This window comes from Lampris incognitus, chromosome 1, assembly GCF_029633865.1.
Source record: "Lampris incognitus isolate fLamInc1 chromosome 1, fLamInc1.hap2, whole genome shotgun sequence".
In the NCBI taxonomy this organism is placed as follows: domain Eukaryota; kingdom Metazoa; phylum Chordata; class Actinopteri; order Lampriformes; family Lampridae; genus Lampris; species Lampris incognitus.
The window spans coordinates 23,292,676-23,316,663 of NC_079211.1; the positions used below are offsets into that span (position 1 = coordinate 23,292,676).

A 23,988-nucleotide genomic window follows, 5' to 3' on the forward strand; every position below is an offset into this window, starting at 1 on the left:
CTCCTCCGATACATGTGGAGTCGCCAGCCGCTTCTTTTCACCTGACAGTGAGGAGTTTCGTCAGGGGGACGTAGTGCGTGGGAGGATCACACTATCCCCCCCCCCGAACAGGTGCCCCGACCGACCAGAGGAGGCGCTAGTGCAGCGACCTGGACACATACCCACATCCGGCTTCCCACCCGTAGACACGGCCAATTGTGTCTGTAGGGACACCCGACCAAGCTGGCGGTTAACACGGAGATTGGAACAGGTGATCCCCGTGTTGGTAGGCAACGGAATAGACCACTACACTACCTGGATGCCCAAAGATAGCTCTTTTAATGGAAGTTATTGGGCCAAAGGATTATGTTACACCTTGGTGCAGCAGTCGGCTGACACTAGTTTGCTTAATGTTGAATAAATTTGAAAGATTATGCTACTCGTCACTTGGTTTGACTCCAAGCAATTAGAAAATAGGGCTTAAGTTATTAAGTGATACCAGAGTCCTCCTTTAAATCCTCTTCATGTCCACTTTACAGGTAGGTCAGAGCAAAGGGCCAGCCACAAAGCTTATGGCCCTGAAACTGGCAGGGAACAATTGTCTTGCACAAGCACACTTCCACCGGGTGGGTACGTGAAGTGATGGCCGCTGAAACCTGTGAACCTGCGGCTGTGAGAGTCTCTAAATTGCAAGGTTGTCCTGCTGTCTGGAAAAAAAAACTGAATTCATAGTATTATATGCAGTAACATTCCTCGACTTGGGAATGCGCCTTAGCTGTCCCAAACACTGTTTGCCCATACATGATCTGTGTTCTAGCCATCGAATTCGAGTAAAATCAAAATACTTGATTATTTGGATCCAACGTTTTGCTCCCCAGTAGGTCACATCTGGTAAAATGTCTGTGATAGAATTGGCATATTTGATCGCAAGGCCAGATTTAAAGTGAGCTATTTAGCATAATGCGTTCTCATGTTTTTTATATTTTAGTGCGTGTATCTGGTAAATAAATCAAGCAATACATGTCATATATTGATTTATGGCATTAAGAACAGTGCTTTTTAGAGTTTTCAGAAGTAGAGTTTTATACCGCCAAAATGAGTGTTGGGATTCTGTAATAATTCTGGCATATCCTCAATCCAGACAATTCAGTCTGAAGTTGCCATCTGCTTACACCAATGAAGTTTATTGTTGGTTACAGAAAAACAATCGAATGCAATGTCGGTGTTGTTAAATTATGTCAGGCAGCTTCTGAGCCAGTGGTTCTCATGTGAGCTGTCAAGTTCCAGGTTCCCCTCAATGTGAGTGTTCCCATGCAATGTAAAAATGACTTAAGTTCCCCTCCGTTGAGATCCTAACATGTTTTGATATTCTGTTTAATTGTGGTGGTTTGATTTGCCACTGTGATATTTCCTCAGTTTTGGAAATTCACTGTATGTCCTCTTACCAGTTTTATAGTCCTGTGTAAAACTGCACACCAATTCAGGTGGCAAGATTGACTATGTTTTGAGTATGGGCTGGTGATGTCTATGATGTAATTTCTTAATTCGCCTGCGATCTTTTCATATATTTCTATTCACACTGTTCACACAATTCTTGTGTGAATGTTGCATTGTCTAAGAAAGAATGGCATTTAACTAGCGAAATCATTTCTCAAATATCCTGTACGAATTAGAAAATATGCTATGAAATCAGCCGAGCATTTCTGTAACTGATTACTACAGGGGTCAAAGGAACATTAGGTAAAATGAATGTTTTCAAAAAAAGTAAGGATGACAGACAAGAATGTGTTCATTTTGCAGATAGGTTTGTGTGCCATTTTTTTTAATCGATGACTTACAGTTTGTGTGAAAAATATCTCAGTACTGTGTAGTGAGCCACTTCACTTAGGAAGTGAATCTTCGAGCCACTGTATTCTCAAACACTGAGCATTACCATTTTACAGTACACTGTCCACCTGTCCTTTCTCATTAGATATGTGCTGTTGATTATACGCCTTGATGCCTAATTTTGTATTTAAATGTTAAAAGAAACACTCAGCGGTAGGGAAAGTACTCAACAAATAAGGAGCAAAAATAATCCAGTGAGTCAAGTAAATTCTATATTTTTTTTAATAATTTTGTATTTAGCAATCTTTTAGACTATTACAGTGTCACGTTTTGTGTTTTTCAACTGGGTCTCGTACAGAACTCTGACTTGTCGGATTGGGAAAAACATTTTGACACTACGTTAAGTTCTGCTCCACAGCTGGGGACAAATTCAGTATCATTTATGGTCTTTCAGTGGTATTGTATCAGGATGAAATGCAGATATTGTCACACCGTGATACTCAATTTTGTTGTCTACATTAATATCGAAAATTTATTACCTAAAATTCCTCAAAAAAACTGAGGTTAGAGATATTTCAGGGAGTAGCGTTTAAAAACTACTTTTTTTATTTGATATCATGGGCCTACTTGAAATTCCCAAACAATTAAATTGTGATGAACCTCAGTTGGACTCTTAAGATATGGTGTTTTTACATATATGCAAGCCGATTGTGATGCGTATCGATATCGTTTAAAATCCCCGAATATCGTGGTATTATGTTCCATATTACCCAGCACTATTCATGTACAGTGAGTGCAGTTTTGCAAGCGGGGCATTCCCATTCCCAGGCCCTATTGCTCATCTACTGTCTCTGAATGATGTCTACACTTTAGAGATGTAAGATTAGATACAAATTATAGATTTGGTTTTTGTTGTGCTCGATCCAATACACCACAATTTTACCTGTAACCACTGAAATAAATGGATTGCATGTGTATAGCGCTTTTCTAGCTGTAACAGCCATTCAAAGCGCTTTAAAATGAATGAATGCCTCACACTCATGCACAAACACACTTATACACGGACGGCGGCGTCAGCCATGCAAGCTCACAATCAGCTCATCGGGAGCGGCTAGGGGTCAAGTATCTTGTTTAAGGACACATCGACATTTTTGCAAGGAGGAGCCGAGGATCGAACTGTCAACCCTCCAGTTACCAGCCGACCTGCTCTACCTCCACAGCCACAGTCACCCTACATTTTATCAAAGTAGTGACATCGAATGTCCGCACTTGAATATTGGGCCTTCGGCAGGCCCATCCGCTAGGTGTCGCACTAATACCAATCGTTCTAGCGACGGCGCTCTTTTACAACCACAAAAGAAGAAATCGTGTGACGCAGTAGTCAATGTAAAATGGCGACGGCTTCCGTGTATTGAAGAGGATAAAAAATTTGAGCGAATAAACGTTTTTACGAAGAAAACCAACGTTTTACTTTTGGTTTGACAAGGTAACTAAAAAATCATTAGTAGAGGTTCTATCTTGGCTCATGAAAATAAGGTTGATTTATAAATTCAAGGGTAATGTTAGCCTCTATTTTCAAACGTCACAGCTAGCGTAATTTTATTTCTAACAGAAACCGTACAGAATCACTTTTATTGACCATGGAAGTTTGCACATACCTTTGACTCCCGTTTCGTGGCTCTGTCAGTGTACTTCACATAGAATAACAACACGACAATCTTCAGATATTTACACAAGTATTGACTATAAACAGGCGAAATAAGAGGCGATAAAGTGCAGCGGTGCAGAGAATATATCAGAGTTGCTGAAATAGTTAACAGGTTACTTACATGCCTGAGGTAGATGGATATGACAGCGTACTAGTATACGTACAATGTACAGTACAGTATATACAAAATGATTGGATTTGCAGCTACACGGTATTAGCGTTCTCTTTACTTGCTATGAAAATCATGGCTTTTAATTATAAATATTTTCCCTGCTGTGAACTTCTGGTACGCTTCACGTCAATTTTTTGCATCAAAGCATCTGTCGCAGCAGTGGTGAGTGAGAACTCAATATAATAATAAAAGCAGCCATTTCCAGAATCCCGATAAAGCTTAAATGTGTGCGTTCTGTCAGAGCTAACGAAAGGCCAACGTGTTGTGGAAAGCACCGAGTAGGGTAACGAACAGGGAGAGAGAGAGAGAGAGAGAGAAAAACCCTTAAAACTCATTGTAACATCAATATTAACATATTGTTATATTGCTGCTATCAAGTAACAAGTCACCGTTTCAGATTAAGATAATGCCCGAGGAAGGGACGACGCAGGCTGGCTCCGAGGGAATAGTGGGCTCCGAGGGAATAGTGGGGCTTGATGAGCCCAAGAAGATGACCAGAGAGGACTGGAGGAAGAAGAAGGAGCTAGAGGAACAAAGAAAATTGGGAAATGCTCCAGCTGAGGTGGATGAGGAAGGAAAGTAAGTGTGAAACCATCATAGCATGTCTCAAAGCTAGTCCAATGTTGGGCAGAGTGGCTCAGATTTGGGCTGTGTATGGGTTGGTTAGTCTTACAAAAGGATGAAACTAGATACTGTAAGAGCCAAAATGGGAGGACACTCCCTTTAATAGTGAGTGACGTCATGTTCAGTGACTAAGTTAGAGAGAAAGCTGCGTTAGGCACAGGAGCATAAAGTTTTTCTACTGTGTGACACGATGTAATTGAAAACATTTTTAAACTGGATTACATCTGTCATTCGCATCAGACTGAAGTTGCTGTGCCTACAGCTTATTAGTGGCTTAACTTGACATCCAGAAGGAATGCCACTACATTTAGTAGAAAAACTGCTTGGAGGAAATTAACATGAACAAACTACGAAGGAGAGCTGGATGTTAGCTAATGCAACGCGTGGAAGACCTCAACGCAACGTGTGTAGTATGCCCTTGTTAAAAGAAAACTTCGGAAAGGTAAAAGAAAGGATTGAGAACCTTTAAAAGACTCACATTTCTGAAGATAGACGGCCAGACCCTCTGAAGTGATTGCTGAATGATGAAGCTAATTTGATTCAAGATCCTAGCCACTCAGTGGATACTCTTGAGTGCAAATACGAAAGCTTGTCTTCGTAAAAGCCATTGAAGTTTCTGCGTGTTTTAGAAGTTGTGCTGCACTTGTTTGATGAGAAAAGTGGAAATACCTTTTAATCATTTACAAACAATTTACACATTGCTTTGCTGATATGATGGCTGAAGATGAAGGATTTGACACTGTAGAGATGGAATCTAAAAGAAGGATCAAGCTAACTGAGAAAGCATTGGCGAATAAATTGCACAAACTCCTTGGAGCCAGAAGAGGGGTATTAGCTCGGATAACTGGTAAAAAGAAAGAAGTTGAAAGTTTGATGAGTGAGGCTGGCAGTTTGCAAAAAGTGCAAGAGTGCATGCACCATGACATATACACGCTTGTCATTAAGTTTGAAGAGCTCAGCCAGCAAGTAGCAGATCATCTGCCTGAAGATGAAAAGGCTGTTGATCTAAGCAATTGGTTTAAACCTAAGATGATGACTATCAGACAGTTTGCAGAAAAAAATGAAAATTGGGTAGATGCTTTGTGTGAAAGCAAAACAAACAAAGAAAGTGGAACAGCTGAGGATAATGAGGTATATAGTTTTCATAATAAAGACTAGGGGTGCAACGGTCCAGTTAGCCCACGGTTCGGTTCGTACCTCGGTTTTTGGGTCACGGTTTCGGTTCGGTTCGGTTTCGAATTACATGGTGAAATAAGTTCGGGAGGGAATAACGTAGCGCGGATCGAGCGTATGCATTAGCAGATGAAAGCCCACATCTCCAACCACCGAAAAGGGCTGCATGTCTTTAGCAATGAACACCCCCCGCTGCACGGGTTATTTTTTTGTGTTTCTCTGAGTTGGCGCGATAGGTTTGTTGGAAAGCATCTCTGATAGATGTTTGTTTTTTCACTGGTGCGGTTACCTGTGCGTCTGTCTTGCTTCCAGAGAGCGAGACATCTGGGTGGTGACGGCGGAGATGCTGGCTCATATTGGAAGTGTTTCCACTTGCGTAGTACGGGGCATGGGTCAAACAATGCTTGCAACACACAGTGTTATTTCTGTCCACTGTTTTGTCTCCCTCATCGTTGTATTCAATGATTCAGTGATTGGATATTTACTCGTGGGGCGGGGTTTTCTGCAGCAGGCTGTCTCAGCCTGCCTGCACACAGGCACACAGTGAAAAATCCATTCTCCGGCAGTAAGAAACGCCTGTCAACTATTCACGCACATTTTAACTGCAAAACCGAAAACCCACGGCCCATAAGGGCGGATTGAACCGTACAGGGTGGACCGCACGGTTCGGTTTTAAACCGAAAACCGTTGCAAGCCTAATAAAGACCTAGATAATGGTGTAGGCCCTGAAAATAGTGCACCACAAGTGACAGTTGGTAATATCACACCGGCACGAAAAAAGGGTTCATTTGTCGGACGCTGATCTGTGATGTCTGCCAGATCATCAACTTGTGCTAATGAAGAAACAAAGCTAGCTGGATTAGTTGCACGTGCTGCAGCTTTACAGGAAGAACAGAAGCTTGAATTGGAGGAAGCACGTGTTAAAGTCAAGATCGAAAGGCTGAATTTAGAGACAGCCACTGCAGAAAAGAGAGCTCAAGTGAGAGTACTGAAAGAGTATGAGAGATCAGAAGATGGCCTGAACAACTATGTCCGATCATACGTGGCAGGTGGAGTTCGAGTGAAAGAAGAAGAAAGAGATATAATCCGCTCACTAACATGCCTGTATCTGGAGGAACGAAAGCATCCAGGTCACTGCAATTTACAGAGCCACAGGTTGTGAGGCCAAGACACACAGACAACACTGACAGGCAACAGTGTGACAGAAGCAGTGATGGCATTCTTCAAGTAATTCTGAAGCAAAATATGATAACGGAGATGCTCGTTAATCAATAGAAACAGGCTCAGCTGCTAGTTAAAGACGTTGCAGTGTTCAAGGGGGATCCACTTACATATAGATCTTTTATCAGAGCTTTCAAACAAGCCATTGCACAGAGAGCTGATAGTAATCAGGACAAATTGTACTACTTGCAACAGTACACTGCAGGAGAACCGCAAGAATTTGTGCATAGCTGTGAACACATGCCACTGCACAGAGGATTCAAGGAAGCAAAACAACTGCTTCAGAAGCACTACAGAGATGAGCTAACGATAGCTAGCGCTTATATTGATAAAGCCCTGAAGTGGCCGCAAATAAAGTCCGAAGACGGAAAAACGCTGAATGCTTATGCCATATTTTTGACTGGCAATGGAAGATGTGGACTTCATGGAGGAAATGGATAACCCTTCAAATATGAGGATAGTGGTATCCAAATTGAGGGAATACAAAATCAGGGAAAGGTGGTGCAATGCAGCATTTGAAATCAAGGAAAGGGGAGGACACAGAGCAAGATTTGCTGACCTTGTTATCTGTTGACCATCAGGCAAAAATAGCTATGGATCCACTCTTTGGCGACCTCCAAGACAGCTGCACATCTGCAGCAGGGAAAAACAAAGAAAAGGGTAAACCCATCAAAAGTGGGCTGAAAGGAAGCAGCTTCGCAACCAGTGTGATGGTGGCGAGAAAAAGACCAGATGTAGCAGCAAAGCAGGCTAGCCAATTCAAAGTGTCTAATGCCTTCGAAACACTGTGTCTTTTCTGTCAAAAGAATCACACGCTGGAGTCTTGTTTCAAATTTAAAGAGGGCGTCTTGTTTCAAATTTAAAGAGCTGGCACAAGGAGCATATTGAAGTCCCAAAGACAAAGGGGATATTTTTTGGGTGTTTGACACAAGGCCATCTTAGCAAGATCTGCAAGAAGAGAATGGTGTGCAAAAATTGCTCACAGAGACACCCAGACATTCTTCATGAGGAGAAAGAAGCCAACAAGAAAACGCCTGTGTCGACGAATGATGACAGCACTCTAAATGAAAAGGTCACAGGTACTCGGAAGTCTTTTGCACAAGAAATAGTTGGCTACACTGGGGCCGGAGAGATAGAGTGTACATTATCAATTGTGCCAGTGAAAATTAGATCCCATAAGGGTGGGAGGCTTATAGAGACATATGCTTTTCTGGACCCTGGAAGTACAGCCACTTTCTAGTCAGAGGAGCTCTGAAAGAAACTGAATGTGAAAGGGAAGCCCACTCAGATCTTGTTAAGCACAGTGGGCCAAAAGGAGCCTGGTGAACAGAAGCTGATTAGCAGCTATATGCTCTCAGACCTGGAAGTGTGTAGCCTGGAGGACATGAAGTGCATTTAGTTACCAAAGGTCTTCACACACAGCAACATCCCTGTACAGAGAGAAAACATCCCCAGTCAACAACATCTGCAAAAGTGGCCATATCTAAGTGAAGTAAGTTTACCACACATTGATGCTGATGTGGGCCTTCTCATAGGTGCCAACAACTCAAAGGCAATGGAGCCGTGGCACATAATCAGTAGTGAAGATGATGGGCCCTACACTGTGAAGACCGTTCTGGGTTGGATGGTGTGCGGACCTGTAAAGAATGAGGGCGTACATTCCACGGATAAGAATTCATTACAGTGTCAACCGAATCTCAGTGGAGGAAATGGAACAGCTACTGGTTCAGCAGTACAACACAGACTTTCCGGAACATCATAATGATGGCAAGGAAGAGATGTCTCAGGAAGACAAACAGTTTATGCTGTCAGTGCAAAAGACAACAAGGTTCATGGATGGGCATTATTGTGTGGGGCTTCCGCTGAGATATGAAGCAGCTCAAATGCCAAACCACCGCTGTGTGGCTGAACAGCGAGCTGCTAGTCTGAAGAGAAAACTGAGAAAGAATGTGTTTCTTGATGCTTGCAAGGCCTTAATGGAGAGGCTATTTGATAAAGGCTATGCTATTGAAGTTCTTCAAGAACTGATTGACCCCGATGACAACAGGGTCTGGTACATCCCACATCATGGAGTATACCACTCAAAGAAAAAGAAAATCTGTGTCGTGTTTGACTGCACGGCTTCATATCAGGATGTGTCATTGAATGGTCAATTACTGCAGGGACCTGACCTCACCAATACGCTATTGGTGTCTTAGTTAGGTTTCGGGAAGATCTCAGGTGAGGTTGAAAATATAATTAATGACCGACCGATCACAAGCCCGTCAGGTGATCCACATGTAATTGAGCTTTTAACACCCAACCATTTGCTACTGATGAAAGTACAGCCCAACATGCCACCGGGAATCTTCAGCAAGGATGATCAGTATGCTAGGAGACAGTGGATGCAAGTCCAATAACTTGCGGCTTTATTCTGGACCAGATGGATTCGTGAATACTTGCCTCTTCTCCAGGAGCACCAGAAGTGGCCAAGACTGAAAAGAAACTTCAAGCCTGGAGACGTGGTGTTAGTAGTCGACAGTGTATCCCCATGAAACACATGGATAATGAGAAGAATAATCCAAACCATACCTGCCTCCAGTGGAATAGTATGCTGAGTGAAGCTGCAGACCAAAACCAGCACCCTGGAGAGACCTGTAAAGTATCTGTGCTTGCTGCAAGAAGCAGTGTGAACACAAAATGACCACATGATGAAAAAACATGAAGAAATAAAAAGGGACTTTAAAATAGTTAATTGCAGTCTATTGATGGCTGATGACTCTCTGCATTTGAGTTGAGTTTGATAATTGTTTTAAGTTTGACAGCTCTTACTATTTGAGTTAGTTTGTTAATGTTTCTTCCTGCTTAACCATTAGGGGCCAGATACGTAAGAGCCAAAATGTGAGGACGCTTCCTTTAATATTGAGTGACCTCATGTTCAGTGATTGAGTCAGAGAGAAAGCTGGGTTAGGCACAGGAGCATAAAGTTTTTCTACCGTGTGACACGATGTAATTGAAAACTTGTTCAGTAAACGTTTTTAAACAGGATTACATCTCCTGTCATTCGCGTCAGACTGAAGTTACTGTGCCTATAGCTCATTAGTGGCTTAACTTGACATCCAGAAGAAATGCCATTACAGATACCAAGTGAGAGCTCATTAGTCATGTTGGTGGGTTAAACCAGAAAACCACATTTACAACAGAAATATAAAGACAGAATGTGATTTCATCATTAAATCATAAATATACACTTGCTGTTGAACCTTACAGCTTTCTCGTGATTTCTATTTCCATTTTCCAGGGATATTAATCCTCATATACCACAGTATATTTCATCAGTGCCATGGTATATCGACCCTTCAAAGAGGCCTACACTAAAGCATCAGAGGCCACAGGACGAAAAACAACCGCAGTACTCTTTCATTGGAGAATGGTACAAGAGAGGGGTGCAAGACGTGAGTTTTCCAACATATATTAATCAGGATCAAATATGTAAACATAAACATGGAACTATTAATCCTTAGTCTTTTTTCCTTTATGAACAGACACCTTTGACTACAAAATTCCGTAAGGGAGCTTGTGAAAACTGTGGTGCCATGACACACAAGAAGAAAGACTGTTTGGAGGTACAACAAATGTAACATTTAAAACAATCTTTAATCTGCCATTTAAGAACACACATATCAATATTTTATGTTAAATTACCCTCTGCCGCATAATTTCATCTGTTACTGATAAACATTTGCCTAAAATCTCTGTCTCTTTCAGCGGCCCAGAAAGGTGGGGGCAAAGTTCACAGGCATAAGCATTGCACCAGATGAACACAGTCAGGTGCAGCTGTCATTGGACTATGATGGGAAGAGGGATCGCTGGAATGGGTATGATCCTGAAGATCACCAGCGCATCGTGGAGGAGTATGCCAAAGTCGATTTGGTAAGCACACGAGTCAAAATGTTGCAGTGCAAGTTATATGGTTAAAGCTACAACACCGAAGACCAAGAAACAAAATGTCTTTTTTGTGATACCTTCTATTTCTGGCATATTTAAGACACTAGCTAGTTCATAAATATCCAGTTCATTAATGCTTTTGGATTTTTTTTCTTTTTTTCTTTTTAATGGCTACTGTAGTAGACATTTTAATGGCTACTGTAGTAGACATTTGAATAAATGTAGTAGAACTTTTTATGGGCAATCTGACATGAAACCTAGCATTATACGTATGTCTTCACCATAGCAGCCACATGCAAAAGAAAAAGGCAGGAAGCAACAAATTTAAAGAGGTAAAGTTGCTACGGTTAAGAGGCAGATATGGCAGGCCGAGCTAATGGAGTTTTACACGCAGATACTATAGCATGGATAGCTTCAATAGGGTCAGCTGTGTGGTTTTTTTTTTTTTGGCTGGACCGGCTGGCGGGCCAGCCCTAAAAACGCGAATGTCACTGACTGACTGAGCGACCACGTTAGAGTGACAGAGTGATCAGTTTGACATGATTGGGCTGCTGGATCAGGTGACCAACAATGTCATTGAAGTTACACGATTGGTTGGCTGAGCGTCAAGAGGATTGAGGAAGAGTGCACAGTTAAAGCACCCCAAATAACAATCACTGACAAAACACTCAGTGGGGAATTCCCAAAAGGATTGTGCGGCTTTTGCGGCCTCTAAACCTGCACAAATGAGACAAAAAGAAACCGTGTAAGTCTCAAAGCACCCGCAAAGGGTGAAATGCACCCCTAACTGTGCTGCCAAGCAAATAGTGTCTCGGTGCTCTGGCGCTATTTGCACGTATTTCCATTAGGTAATATGCATATATTTGGTGTAAAATATGCCCCTTTCTGTGCAAATGAGCCTCATTGCAAAAAAAATGTCCAGTTCACAAACACCAGCACTAATAGCCACATGCAGTTAGAGTGAAAATTATTAGCGTCGCATTTATAAGGGTTGTCACGCCCAGACTTTCCACTGATCATGGCTGCAGTGATTGCCTCATTGCAAAAAAAAAATATCCAGTTCACAAACACCAGCACTAATAGCCACATGGAGTTAGAGTGAAAATTATTAGTGTCGCATTTATAAGGGGTGTCACGCCCAGACTTTCCAGGGATCATGGCTGCAGTGATTGTAGCCAGGTGAAGGCATCGTCATGCCAGTTGTGCTCATGAGCAGATATTTCGAAGGAGAATATCACTTTTTGATTTAACTGAGACCGAAATCATCCGCAGATACAGGTTGCCAGGTCAAACAATTCGTGCTATACTTGATGACATCAAGGATGATTTGAACCTGCACACTTTGTTCTTGGTGTAAAGCCATTATTTATACTTTGCCACATGGATAATTGAAATCGGATGCAAAACAAGGGCAAATTTCCCTTGGCTGCACAACTTTGTGGGTGTGTTCGCGCTGAAATATCATTAGCGCAATATCTTTTGTGAATTGAACCTTGAGACAGGACAGATAGCGGTTGCAAGTGATGTGCAATTCAAGGCGCTATGAGCGGCGGCAATCCATTCTTTGTGTATTTGCCTGTCAGTACAGAGTGAGTCTTAGAAAAATGAGAGACATCCGCAGATAGAAACAGATGCAAGAGGAGGGGGAATTAATAGATAATGAGAATAGTTATAATTACAGTTAAATTAAGTTCTCTTTCAAATCAAACATCCCAAGATATGAGTAGAAAGTATTGTTCTTGCAAATGCATTAATAGCTTTTTTTTTACGCGAACATCATTTAACCATGTCATGTCATATGCTACTTCAGTACGCTTTAACAACCAATATAACTGAGACTACTACAGAAAATTGCAGATGAACAATTAATATCCACGAATTCACATTATAGACACTACCACTGACTATCCCTCTAACAAATTGAATTTCAAACATTGACCATATACTGTCCAGCAATATACTAGGTTTTGACCTAATCTTATTTATTCAGCAGAGGGGACGGCGCTAACACTGGCACTGGTGACCGTTTTATTTTGAATGGAACTCTGGTAATTGGAGTGGTCAAACACCAATGCATTTGTCAGTATCACCACAGGTGTCAGTAAGATAAAAAAAAAAGGACATTTTTCAGGATTTTAGCTTTATGATGGCTTTATTAAAGATTTAATACACAACTCTTGACTTTGTGTTTCTATAACTCATGTCAGGCCAAGAGGACGCTGAAGGCCCAGAGGCTTCAGGATGAGTTGGCTTCAGGGAAACTGATGGACCAAGCTGTAAGTGCTCCCCAGTTCCAACTGTCAACATAATGAAAATATTTTTCTCATTTGAAATGAAAGCAGACAGTTGGGACATTTTCATTGTTTAGTTTTGATGTCAGCAAATCTTCAAAATAGATGGTAGGAATGGTTGAGTTGAATTTGAATTTGGATGTATGCAAAACAGCTTTTATTTTTTATTTTGAAATGCCCCCTGTATTTAGTAGGAGTCCTTTACAAATCAGTAGAGATAAGAGAATTATTTAATTTTGAGTGTTACTTAACTCATCGACAGTCTTTGACTACATCAGCCAAGATTGCGATATTTTTGTCCAGAAGACTTAGGTTTTTGTCCATCTAATAGGATCTTAAGCAACCAAAGACTTTTTGAATGTGCCCAGTAACGAGCCTCTCCATACAGGAGCGGGAACATGACAGTGAGGATGAGGATGAAGATAAATATGCTGATGACATCGACATGCCTGGTCAAAACTTCGACTCCAAAAGACGTATCACTGTCAGGAATCTGCGTATCAGAGAAGATATTGCAAAGGTAAGGGGGAAGGAGTTGTGCAGACAAGTTTTTTGTTTTTGTTTTTGGCGGGGTGGGGGTTCAGTGTTTGGTGCTTTTTATAGCATTGGTGCATTTGGGTCCAGATCTGTCCCCGTGTTGCACCCAGTCCATGATTCAGTTGCAGGGAGTTTTTAAGACAACTTTTTTTTACAGACCCAATCATAATGATAACATAATTTGTAAACATTTACACTGGAGTTATCAGTTTTTCAAGGAAGAATATTTAACTATTATTTTACTATATTACACATAAAGTATTATTTAACCAATATTTTACTACTTTTTTTTCAGTTACTCTCAAATGTGGGTCATTTTTATTGCTTACACTGAGTGCCATTCCTGAATGAACATTGGGAAAACACTGGTGGATCCATTCAAACTAGGGGTCGACAGATTGTCAGCCTGGCTTGGATCCGATTTTCATGATTATCAGAATTTTTTTTTTAATCCGATCGCCAATAAAATAAATTCATTTAAAAATGTGCTACTTTGGCTCTGATGCAGCCACCTCTGTAGTCACCACTGTGTGTTCTCGAGCAATGTCCCGCCCACAGTACTATCTGATTGGTTACACGTCACGAGTAATAGTCTATCAACACACATTTGCGGACTAGAGCAGCTCCAGTGAGCGACCGAAGCTGTTTCGAATTTAATGCAGCAGATATTGCCGAAGTTCCAATAAACATCACAATCATCTACACTGAAGTTGCAAAAACACCACAATCTTGTGATCTATTTCTATGAAAAGCATGCCCAGTTTCCCAGTTACACAACTGAAAATTCCCGAATAATGCACTTTCTTGCAGTGATGTACAGTTAACTATTATGAGATGAGAGTTCATTTATGTAGCGATAGCTTTATCTTAATGTTGACAATATAGCTTAACGAGTAACGTTGGTGCCAAGTTCAACTGGAACTTGTTTTAGCTACCATATTGCAAACATAACATTATTTGACCGTATGAGTTGGTGTTTTTACATGTTACTAGTGCAGTGCCCATTCATCCAAACGTCACACTCGACAATTGAAGGAATACAAATGTAATTTCCCCTCTGACCACAGTGTGGGTTTATAAGTTGTTTGCATATGACGTCACGAATTACAGATGGAGGGCAGGAAGTGATTTTCTACATAGGAAGCACTAGCAGAAACTTTCGAAATGCCTATGTTTGGCGTCATTAACTGAGAAACCACAAGGAGTTTTTATTGAGTACCAAAAGTTGTTGTTCATGAGGGGGGAAATTGACCGAAAACACCAGAAAAAATGGCTTGCGAACCGTTGTCTGCGGTCGGGAGGAGTGGAGTCGGATAATGCGCGTGTGTGCAGTGACCACTTCATCAAAAAAAAAAAATCACTCTTCATAACATAAGGATCATGTCCAACATATCTTAGTTTCTGTTTATACTTTTCTCTCATAATATCATCTAAACTAGCACAGTTCGGGCTAAACTAGCTCCATCTCCTCCATTCTGCTTTTCACTTCCTGCCCTCCATCTGAAACTTGCGCGTTATCAGAATCACGTGACTACAAACAAGCTATAGCAGAGGGGCGCTGTTTATGTTTGTGCTTTTTGACTCCACAGCAAGTGAAGAAGCAGAAGGACTACGGGTGTAATCCCCTCTCCGACCACAGCGGTACTTGCAAAGGCAGAGTGGCGCTGTTGATATTACCACTCGTTGACTTCACAGGAAGTGAAGAGGCAGAATTTATTCATGACTAACGTCATAATAAGTGTGTGTGTCGTCAGCCCTGTGATGGCCTGGCGGCCTGTCCAAAGTGTCTCCTCGCCTGCCGCCCAGTGACTACTGGGATAGGCTCCAGCATCCCCGCAACCCTGAGAGCAGGATAAGCGGTTTGAATAATGGTTGGAGGGATAACTCCCCTGAAAACTTTACTGCTTGCAGCTTTCTCGAGAACCACTCATCCTAACAATTTCACACTCGGCACTTCTCTTCCTTGGGTCCTCGGCAGTTCATCCACCAAGTGTGAAGTTGATCGGATTAATGGTTATCGAGAAAATCACGTCCTTTAATACGGAGTCCTCCTGTATTGGAAAATAAAGTGCTGTGTCCATATTGAGATAATAAGGGACACGATTTGTCCTGTATTTTCGTACGTGTATTTTTATATATACACTAGGTCTTCAGTGCTGATAATAACATAACATCAAGTAAAATGAAACTAGTTATACAAATGGAGTGGAGAAGTTTAATTTCAGTGGTGAGCTACAGACCGACAAGCTCTGTGTGCTGTGAGAGAATGCGCGTCAGTGTCATGCCGTCATTGTTGCCATTAGGCCTAACTCTGGTTGCCTTGCACAGTTAAAAATAGCACCGTCAGTTGCTTGCAGTTACTGATGGTTTACATTTGTTTGAGATGAAAACAATGTTATGTTTGATGTTTCAGTTTTGTTTGTGTCAAACCAATCAATATTACAAATTCAAAGTATAATGCAAATATTTTTGTCATGCTTATAATTCCGAGTTCCTTTGTTATTTTGTTCTGCATTAAAGCACTTCACACCATATGTATCGACGTATTGGATTCCCAATACATCTGTACGTTCGGGGGGGGGGGCTTTGGGGGATTCCCTTATTTCTCTACATAGAAGGTGGCAACCCTAGGACAGACATACATACAGACTCCTTCCATTTTAGTTAGGTAGCCGATGGTCATAATAACGTAACCTCATGTTGAGTCTCGTAAAGCTAACTTGAATGCGATAGTGAACGTCAAGTTCTTTTGTTGGTCCATAATTTAGCCAGCTGACTAGCAGAAAATTTGATGGGCTACAACATTATTTCTTGCTGCTTGGAGCTCCCTGCACTTTTTGTTTTAAGATAATGAAAAGTTCTCTTTTAATTAAACATATGCTTAAGGCATTTCAACGAAGTTTTGTGTTGGAGTTTGTGTTATTCTAAATATTGACACCAAGATTTTCATTTTTACAGCAAATGTATATCAGTTCCAAATATTGGTTATCATCTCCTTGATTACTAATAATCGGTATCGGCCCTGAAAAAAAAATCCTTTGACCCCCTAATTCAAATGCAGCACACCGTCAATCACCACAGTGTATGCCCACGATATGTACTGAGCTCAAGATGCTGGTAGAGTAGATGAGTACTGTTGTCATGTAGTGCAATATTGTGATGTCCAGTAATCTGAAGATTTACCTTCACTCCATAGTACTTGAGGAACTTGGATCCCAACTCGGCCTACTATGACCCCAAGACTCGCGCTATGAGGGAGAACCCATATTTCAACACTGGCATGAATCCTGATGAGTGAGTTATCGTTTTGTTTGTTTGGTTTTTCATACTTAACCCTGATCTTCTCTCTAAAACATTTGGCTATTAATTTTTTACAGGGTGGGATATGCTGGAGACAACTTTGTACGTTACACAGGGGACACCATAACCATGGCCCAAACACAGTGTAAGTTTCTGAGAGCTATTTCCTAGTTTCTGTTCCTTCACTTACTCACTTTCCACAGATTTGGAATTCATCATACTATTCCATAGTTGGAGTAATAGAACCTGTATTTGCTTTTTCAAATGGTAGAGCAGCATGGAAACCAGACAGGGCATTTGCACCTGTCATAATAAATAATGGGCACAATAGTGATGCATTTGGTATGAGGCACAATAAGGTAACACCAATCACAATAAAAAAACAACATGATATTGGCATTTTATAAAAGCCAGGTATGTTGTCAGTAGTTCTTTTTTATGTGGATTAGATATCTAAAATAGAACATTGCTTGCGAGTTCCCTAGTTATCACTATTGTTGGCATAGCTTTATTGAAATCATAAAGAATGCATCTTTTGCTACTCAGATTACTTTTCTTTAATCCCTCTGTTGTCTGGAGAGGTGATCTGCCCAAAGAGAAAATATCGGTGAAATTTATGAACACATGACAGGATTATGGAAATAGTTTTGCATAGCTAGATAAAAGAAGGTAAATGATCTGTTGATTTTTGTATTTTGTAAATATTTCTCAAGTCCATTGCTTTTAACGTTCAAGTTCAACTTTGTCATGTGTATTAGAATACAATGAAATTCTTGTGCTCTGGCTCTCTCTGCCTTAACACAAGGACAAAGGACACAAGGACACACCCACCCCCCCCCTCCAAAAAAAAAGACAACACTACAGACCTCCATAGACTGTACACGATGAATTCATACATTATATATACAGTACACGATAACACAATGTAAGGTACATATGGATGTGTCAGCTGTTCAGCAACCTGACTGCCTGTGGAAAGAAACTACTACTGAGATGGGTGGTGTGTGATTTGATGCTCCGGTAATGTTTTTTAGATGGAAGGTGCGAGATCAGAACATGAGCAGGGTGGCTGGTGTCCTTAATCTTATTTTGGGCTTTACTTTTGCAGCAAGTGGTGTAAATATTATGAGGTTGTGGTAGTTCCATGCCAATGATTTTTGCTGCTGTCTTTACAGTCCTTTGAAGCAGTCTGTAGTCCTGAGCAGTCAGATTGCTGTACCACACTGTGGTACAGCCTGTCAAGACACTCTTGATGGTACTGCAATAAAAATTCACAAGAATTTTGGTGCTCGTACCAAAACTCTTTAGACGCCTCAGAAAATACAGTCTCTGCTGTGCCTTGAGGATGCAATTGATGCTGAGGGACCGTGTGAGGGTGTCTGTGAAGTGCAAACTGAGAAATCTTACTCTTTTCACAATTTCAACAGATAACCCATTGATTGAAATAGGAATGTGATTTCCTCTGATCCTTCTAAAGTCAACAATGATTTCTTTTGTCTTATTGGCATTTAGAGATAGGGTGTTGTCATGGCACCATATGGTTAAATCTTCCACTTTCCTCCTATAGGGCCTCTCATCACTGTCGCTTATTAGTCCAGTCACTGTGGTGTCATCTGCGAATTTAATGATGCTGTTGTTGCCATATTTGGCAACACAGTTGTGTGTAAACAGACTGTGCAATAGGGGACTGAGTCAGCAGCCCTGAGGCACACCGGTCCTAAGAACTAAAGTAGATGAGTATGTTTTAACTATTCTCACAGTCTGGGGCCTGTCTGTCAGGAAATCAAATAGCCAATTACAGATAAAGTTGCCCAGACCAAGACCTCTGAGTTTCAACACCAGTTTGGATGGTACAATTGTATTACAAGCAGAGCTCTAATCAATAAACAACATTCTGACATTGGTATTTTTCTTTTCAAGGTGTACTAAAGCTGTATGCAGAGTAAGTGAGATGGCTTATCTACAGATCTGTTGGAACAAACTGTAATGGGCCAAGGGTAACAGGAGTGTTATATTTTATGTATGACATTACCAATCTTTCCAGGCACTTCATAATAACAGGTCAAAGCAATTGGTTGTTTATCATTTAGGCAAGAGACAGGTGTTTTCATCGGTACAGGCACAATGGTGGTTTTCTTAAAACACAGAGGAACCACACACAGTGACAGAGACAGTTAAAAATATGAGTAAAATCCTTAGATAGCTGAGTGCAACATGCCTGAGGACACAGGAAAGGATGCCATCTGGGCCAGCAGCTTTACGAGCCTTAACCCTTTTAAAAGTTTTACTGACATCAGCCTCTGTCACTTGTAGATTGACTTCATCATGTGGGCACTATGCTGCTGTCACTGGGTCCAAGTTGTGAGCTTCAAAGCAGGCATAAAAGTTGCTAAGCTCATCCGGGAGAGAGGCAGAGGTGTTGATAGCCACACTGGGTTTAGATTTATAGTCCATAATCGGCTGCAGCTCCCTCCACGTGTGCCGTGAGTCACCACCAGTGTAATAATTTTCCAGTTTGTCCCTATATTGTCTTGTAGCGGCTTTGATGGTTCTCCTTAAGTCATACCTGGGGTTTTTTTTGTAGCATTCCTTGTCCCCCAATTTAAAAGCAGTGGTATGCTCCCTCAACCTCAGGTGAATGTCATTGTTAATCCAGGGTTTCTGGTTGGGGTAGAAGCAAGTAGTCCGTGTTGGGATGGTTATCCACACAGAATCTAATATTGCCAGTGACCAATTCAGCATTCCCATCCTAACTTGAGTTTGAATCCTTTAAGACTGACCCGTCTGTTGATTCAAAACATCCCTGAAGTTTTGATTTGTGTTCTGTTGTCCAGCACTGTACTGTCCTCGCAGTGGGCTGCACGCACTTCACTTTCTGCTTGTAGGCAGGAAGCAAGAGCACTGACAGGTGGTCGGATTTCCCAAAGTGAGGTCGTGGGATAGACCTGTAAGCTGCTTTGATGGTGGAGTAACAGTGGTTGAGAGTCTTATTGCCTCTGGTTGGGCAGGTGACATGTTGGTAAAATTTTGGTAGCACAGATTTCAGGATACAGTGGTTAAAGTCCCCTGCCACAATTGAAATGGCCTCAGGGTACATGTTCTCCTGCCTGCTAAAGGCTCCATATAGTTAATCCAGCGCCACTGCAGCAGTAGCTTACGGCAATATATGGAGACAGCTGTTAAAAACACACGGGAATTCCCTTGGGAGATAGAATGGTCTGCACCTTATTGTTAGTTGTTCCAACACTGTCAAATAGGACTGAGAGGCTATTTCCACATCAGTGCACCATGAATTGTTAAGAAAGGAGCATACACCACCTCCCTTTACCTTGCCAGTAATCGTCATGGAACGGTCCATGTGGTGCACAGAAAAACCCTCCGATTGTATTAGGCCCTAGCCAAGTGTCTATAAAACAGAACATACAACAGTCCTTCATGCCCATTTGAGAGCTTGTTTGACAGTGACGTTCGTCCAGCTTGTTGTCAAGGGACTGGACTTTAGACCGTATGCTGGGAATCGGGGGGCCGGGTAGGACGCCATCGTAGCCTCACCAGGGTGCCACCTTGTTTACCTCGGATCCAGCAGCGCTGTCTGCAGCCATTACTCGATGGTGGTACCTGTTTATAGGTAATCTCTCTTGGCCAATCCCATGGCTTCCAGTAGTTCAGAAAGTCTAATTTCATGTTAGTAAAGTCTGGCAATCATAGGTAATTGTGCAAGATGTGTTTTGTGCAACAAAAGCGACATATAACATGAAAACAAACAACAAAGTGAGACCAGCTTGCAGCGAGTCACCATAGTATGGCACCATCTTCAATCTCATCACGTGATTACAGATAAGGGCCTTCAAGGAATCGATTAAAAAATTCCTTTCTCCTGAAAAAAACCCCAACACAAATGCAGTCAAGTGCACATGCCCTAGTATGTGTAGGTAAAAGCATGTGTTAAAAAAAATACACAATGTAATCACAGGATGTGAAAAGTTTGAAAAATTATGTCCACAATTCTCATACAAACCTACACCCATGAAACTAATATTTTGCATTTGCCATTACTACAATGGTTGCTCATCATAGATTATGTCAAGTCCCAAACAGCTGATCCAAACAGCTGATCATAATGTAGCATATATTTCCAATTTCTTTTTCTATCTGTCAGTGTTTGCCTGGGAGGCCTATGAGAAAGGCTCTGAGGTGCACCTGCAGGCTGATCCTACAAAGCTGGAGCTGCTGCACCAGTCCTTCAAGGTTAAGAAGGAGGATTTCAAAGAAAAACAGAAGGAGAGCATCCTAGAGAAGGTATGCAGATCTACTGTTCCTCTGCAGGCAGCACATTGATGAGTTTTATTTGAATTTGTTGATGGGCCCTCATTATGTTTGTGTGTTTCTGCATGCATCAAACAGTATGGAGGCCAGGAGCATCTAGATGCACCTCCTCGGGAGTTGCTGTTGGCCCAGACAGAGGACTACATGGAGTATTCCCGCCATGGTGCTGTACTAAAAGGACTTGAGAAGGCGGTGGCCAGGTCCAAGTATGAAGAAGATGTGCTTATCAACAATCACACAGTAAGGAATGCTCTAAAATAAGGAGTACGGAGTGGTTAACTTGTACTCACTAAGAAATCTTTATTTACTTTGTCAATGTTCTGATTTATTGTCAATCTTTAATTTTAATTGTTCTGTGTGTAGTGTATTTGGGGGTCTTACTGGAAGGATGGCTTCTGGGGTTTCAAGTGCTGCTATTCCATGGTCAAGCAGAGTTACTGCACTGGAAAGGCTGGAATCGAAACAGCTGTAAGTAGATCCAGATCCACTTATAATATTTAGAGAAACAGACCTTTTACTTTGTTTCAGCGCGTACCAGACCATTTATTGTCATTTTCATTGATGACCTACTTGTGTCTTTTCACTTTATTTATAGAGCAGTTCGGCCTGCGTCCCATTTGAAGAGGGATTAGAGGAGCCTAAGGAGGAAGAACAACCAAAGTCTTTACTGGAAGTAAGTGATGTTGGAGGGATAAAAACCTATATATTAAAATTATGTCTAAACCCAAATGGGGGTTTCACAATCAAAAATTCTTAGTCATGTCTGTCTGAAACATGGAAGACAATGTATATTTAGAAAGATCAATTAAAATTAATAATTAATATATACTGGAGGTGACCTTCAATCGTATTTTATTTTTTGGCATCTTAAATTATGTGCCTCATCCCTTCATTGTTTTTCAACAATCAGATGCACCAAGAGAAGATGAAAGAGAAAAAGAAGAAAAAGAAAAGCAAAAAGAACAAGAAGAAACACAGCTCTGATAGCAGTGAGTCAGAGGATGAAGAGAAAAAGAAAGAGAAACTGAGAAAGGTAACGTGTCTGACATGGCTGTGTGTCAGTTTCTGTTTATTCTCCTTTGGCCTTGCTAAAATGTCTCACCCCTCCTCCTCTTCCTTTCAGGCCCTAGATGCAGAGGACAAGCGTCTGAGGCAGGTGGAAGCGATAATGCAGCTGGATGAGAGAAAGAGGCCCTACAGCAGCCTGCAGGAGGTGAAGGAGCCCACTGAGGAGGAGATGGAGGCCTTCCGCATGAAGCGCAGCCGGCCAGATGACCCAATGGCCTCCTTCCTGGGACAGTGACCTCCTTCCAGCCCTGTAGACTTTAAGTCATTTGGTGCCGCAGCACACTATACTGATGTGTCTTTTGGCAATCACTGCCACAGGTTTTTTTTTTAGATATATATCTGTTGTAAATACTGAATAGATCTGCAGTAAAAAGCAAGCTTGGGACTAATGTAACATATTTACTTGGGTGTAATAAATGCCTTCATGGCTCAATACACTTTTTACACATTTGTGTGTGTGTGTACATTTTTTTTCTTTTCATCAACTACCTGTGTGGCATGCAGTAATGATAAAATGGCTTTAAAATACTCGAGTATGTGCAACAACCTTTCCTGTACCATGAACCTACAGAGGGAATGAGACATACTCCTCAAATTCCATTGCAGCATTTCAGGCTTTCTACTTAGTGGCTTATTGTCTATACCCACTTAATCCAATTCAGGGTGGCGGGGGGCTGGAGCCTATCTCAGCAGGCATTGGGCAGAAGGCACGGAAACACCCTGTATAGATTGCCAGTCCATTGCAGGGCCCATACACACAGTCACACAATTCATCTAAAGTCTTGTGCTGTGGAAGGAAACCTACACAAACAGGGAGAACATGCAAACTCCATAGGGACTGGAATTGAATTGCTGTTGGGTGACCACTAAGCCACTGCAACACCCCAATTTGGGGGTTGTTAGAAGGACAGGTTCCCCTTGTGTGTAAGAATGTATTTAGCCTCCAAGGTGGTGTGATTTACTTTCAATCATAACTTTTGATGGAGCATATAAGAGAACGTTTGCACACAACATTAAAGGTTTGCACAAAACATTAAATTATCTTAAAAGTTGGAATTCTGTCATGATATAGTTAAACTTGAAGAGGACAAAATATCAGCTCTTAATTGCTTTGAAATTATGAAAATATTTTTAAGGATTACCCCTCATTGGCTTTTGTGTGGCTTCATGTGTGCAGCATGTGTGCCGCACACATGAAGCTCCTCATTAAATCTCCATAAAGTGATCTCATTTTATATTTTATGAATTGGAATTGTTGTCCCTGACAGTGTGAGCAGTAATTTCACATACAGGGCACTCCCTAATCTTACAGCTGGGATATTTTTACTGGTTTTTGAGTTCTTGGCAGTGCATATCCGCACTATACAGAAACATCTGGTAACCCTCATACGCAGTTTTTCCATGATTAATTTCAAGGTCTTCATGCTATTTGGTTATATTTGTTTTTGAGATGTAGCTTGACAAATCTGTGGGACCTGAGTCCCGTCCTTGTATGTATTGTGTATATGTATTTATCGAGATATACCCTCTGTATACTACCCAGATATATATATATATTTTTCTTTTTAAATTTGTATTATATCTTTAGTTTATTCTCATTTTATTATTGTTGTTCCATTTCTCTTACTGCAGTTTTGGAGTTTGCAAAAAAAAAAATTTTTTTTTAAATCACTGCTTATTGTACTTGTACGTGAAGTATGTGAAAAACCCTAGAATCTTGAATCCTATCAGCTTAAAACCTAATCAGGCGAGCCACAAAATGTCACCTAGTATTTGTTATCTAAGTCTCATGATTATTTCATAGTATTATTCAATAGCCTTTTTCCTTCCTCACT

The 23,988-nt window shown here is 41.2% G+C and overlaps 1 protein-coding gene across 1 annotated transcript; it reads left to right on the forward strand.

Moving 5' to 3' along the window:
* Nucleotides 1-3,179: 3,179 nt before the first annotated feature.
* Nucleotides 3,180-22,601, forward strand: slu7 (SLU7 homolog, splicing factor). Its single transcript, XM_056284172.1, has 15 exons — nucleotides 3,180-3,292; nucleotides 4,084-4,265; nucleotides 9,985-10,138; nucleotides 10,229-10,309; nucleotides 10,452-10,616; nucleotides 12,839-12,907; nucleotides 13,311-13,442; nucleotides 16,656-16,753; nucleotides 16,837-16,904; nucleotides 20,919-21,058; nucleotides 21,164-21,325; nucleotides 21,449-21,553; nucleotides 21,681-21,758; nucleotides 21,996-22,118; nucleotides 22,209-22,601. The coding sequence occupies exons 2-15, from the start codon at nucleotides 4,093-4,095 to the stop codon at nucleotides 22,386-22,388; spliced, it is 1,728 nt and encodes a 575-aa protein (XP_056140147.1). The 5' UTR covers nucleotides 3,180-3,292; nucleotides 4,084-4,092; the 3' UTR covers nucleotides 22,389-22,601.
* Nucleotides 22,602-23,988: the final 1,387 nt, after the last annotated feature.

What these genes read in the sequence shown, in the direction of transcription:
- slu7 (XM_056284172.1), top strand. Translation starts at nt 4,093, where the DNA reads ATGCCCGAGGAAGGGACGACGCAGGCTGGCTCCGAGGGAATAGTGGGC. An exon ending in ACAAGAGAGGGGTGCAAGAC is followed by an intron (nt 10,139 to 10,228) that starts GTGAGTTTTCCA and finishes CTTTATGAACAG; the next exon opens with ACACCTTTGACTACAAAATT. An exon ending in AGAAGAAAGACTGTTTGGAG is followed by an intron (nt 10,310 to 10,451) that starts GTACAACAAATG and finishes TGTCTCTTTCAG; the next exon opens with CGGCCCAGAAAGGTGGGGGC.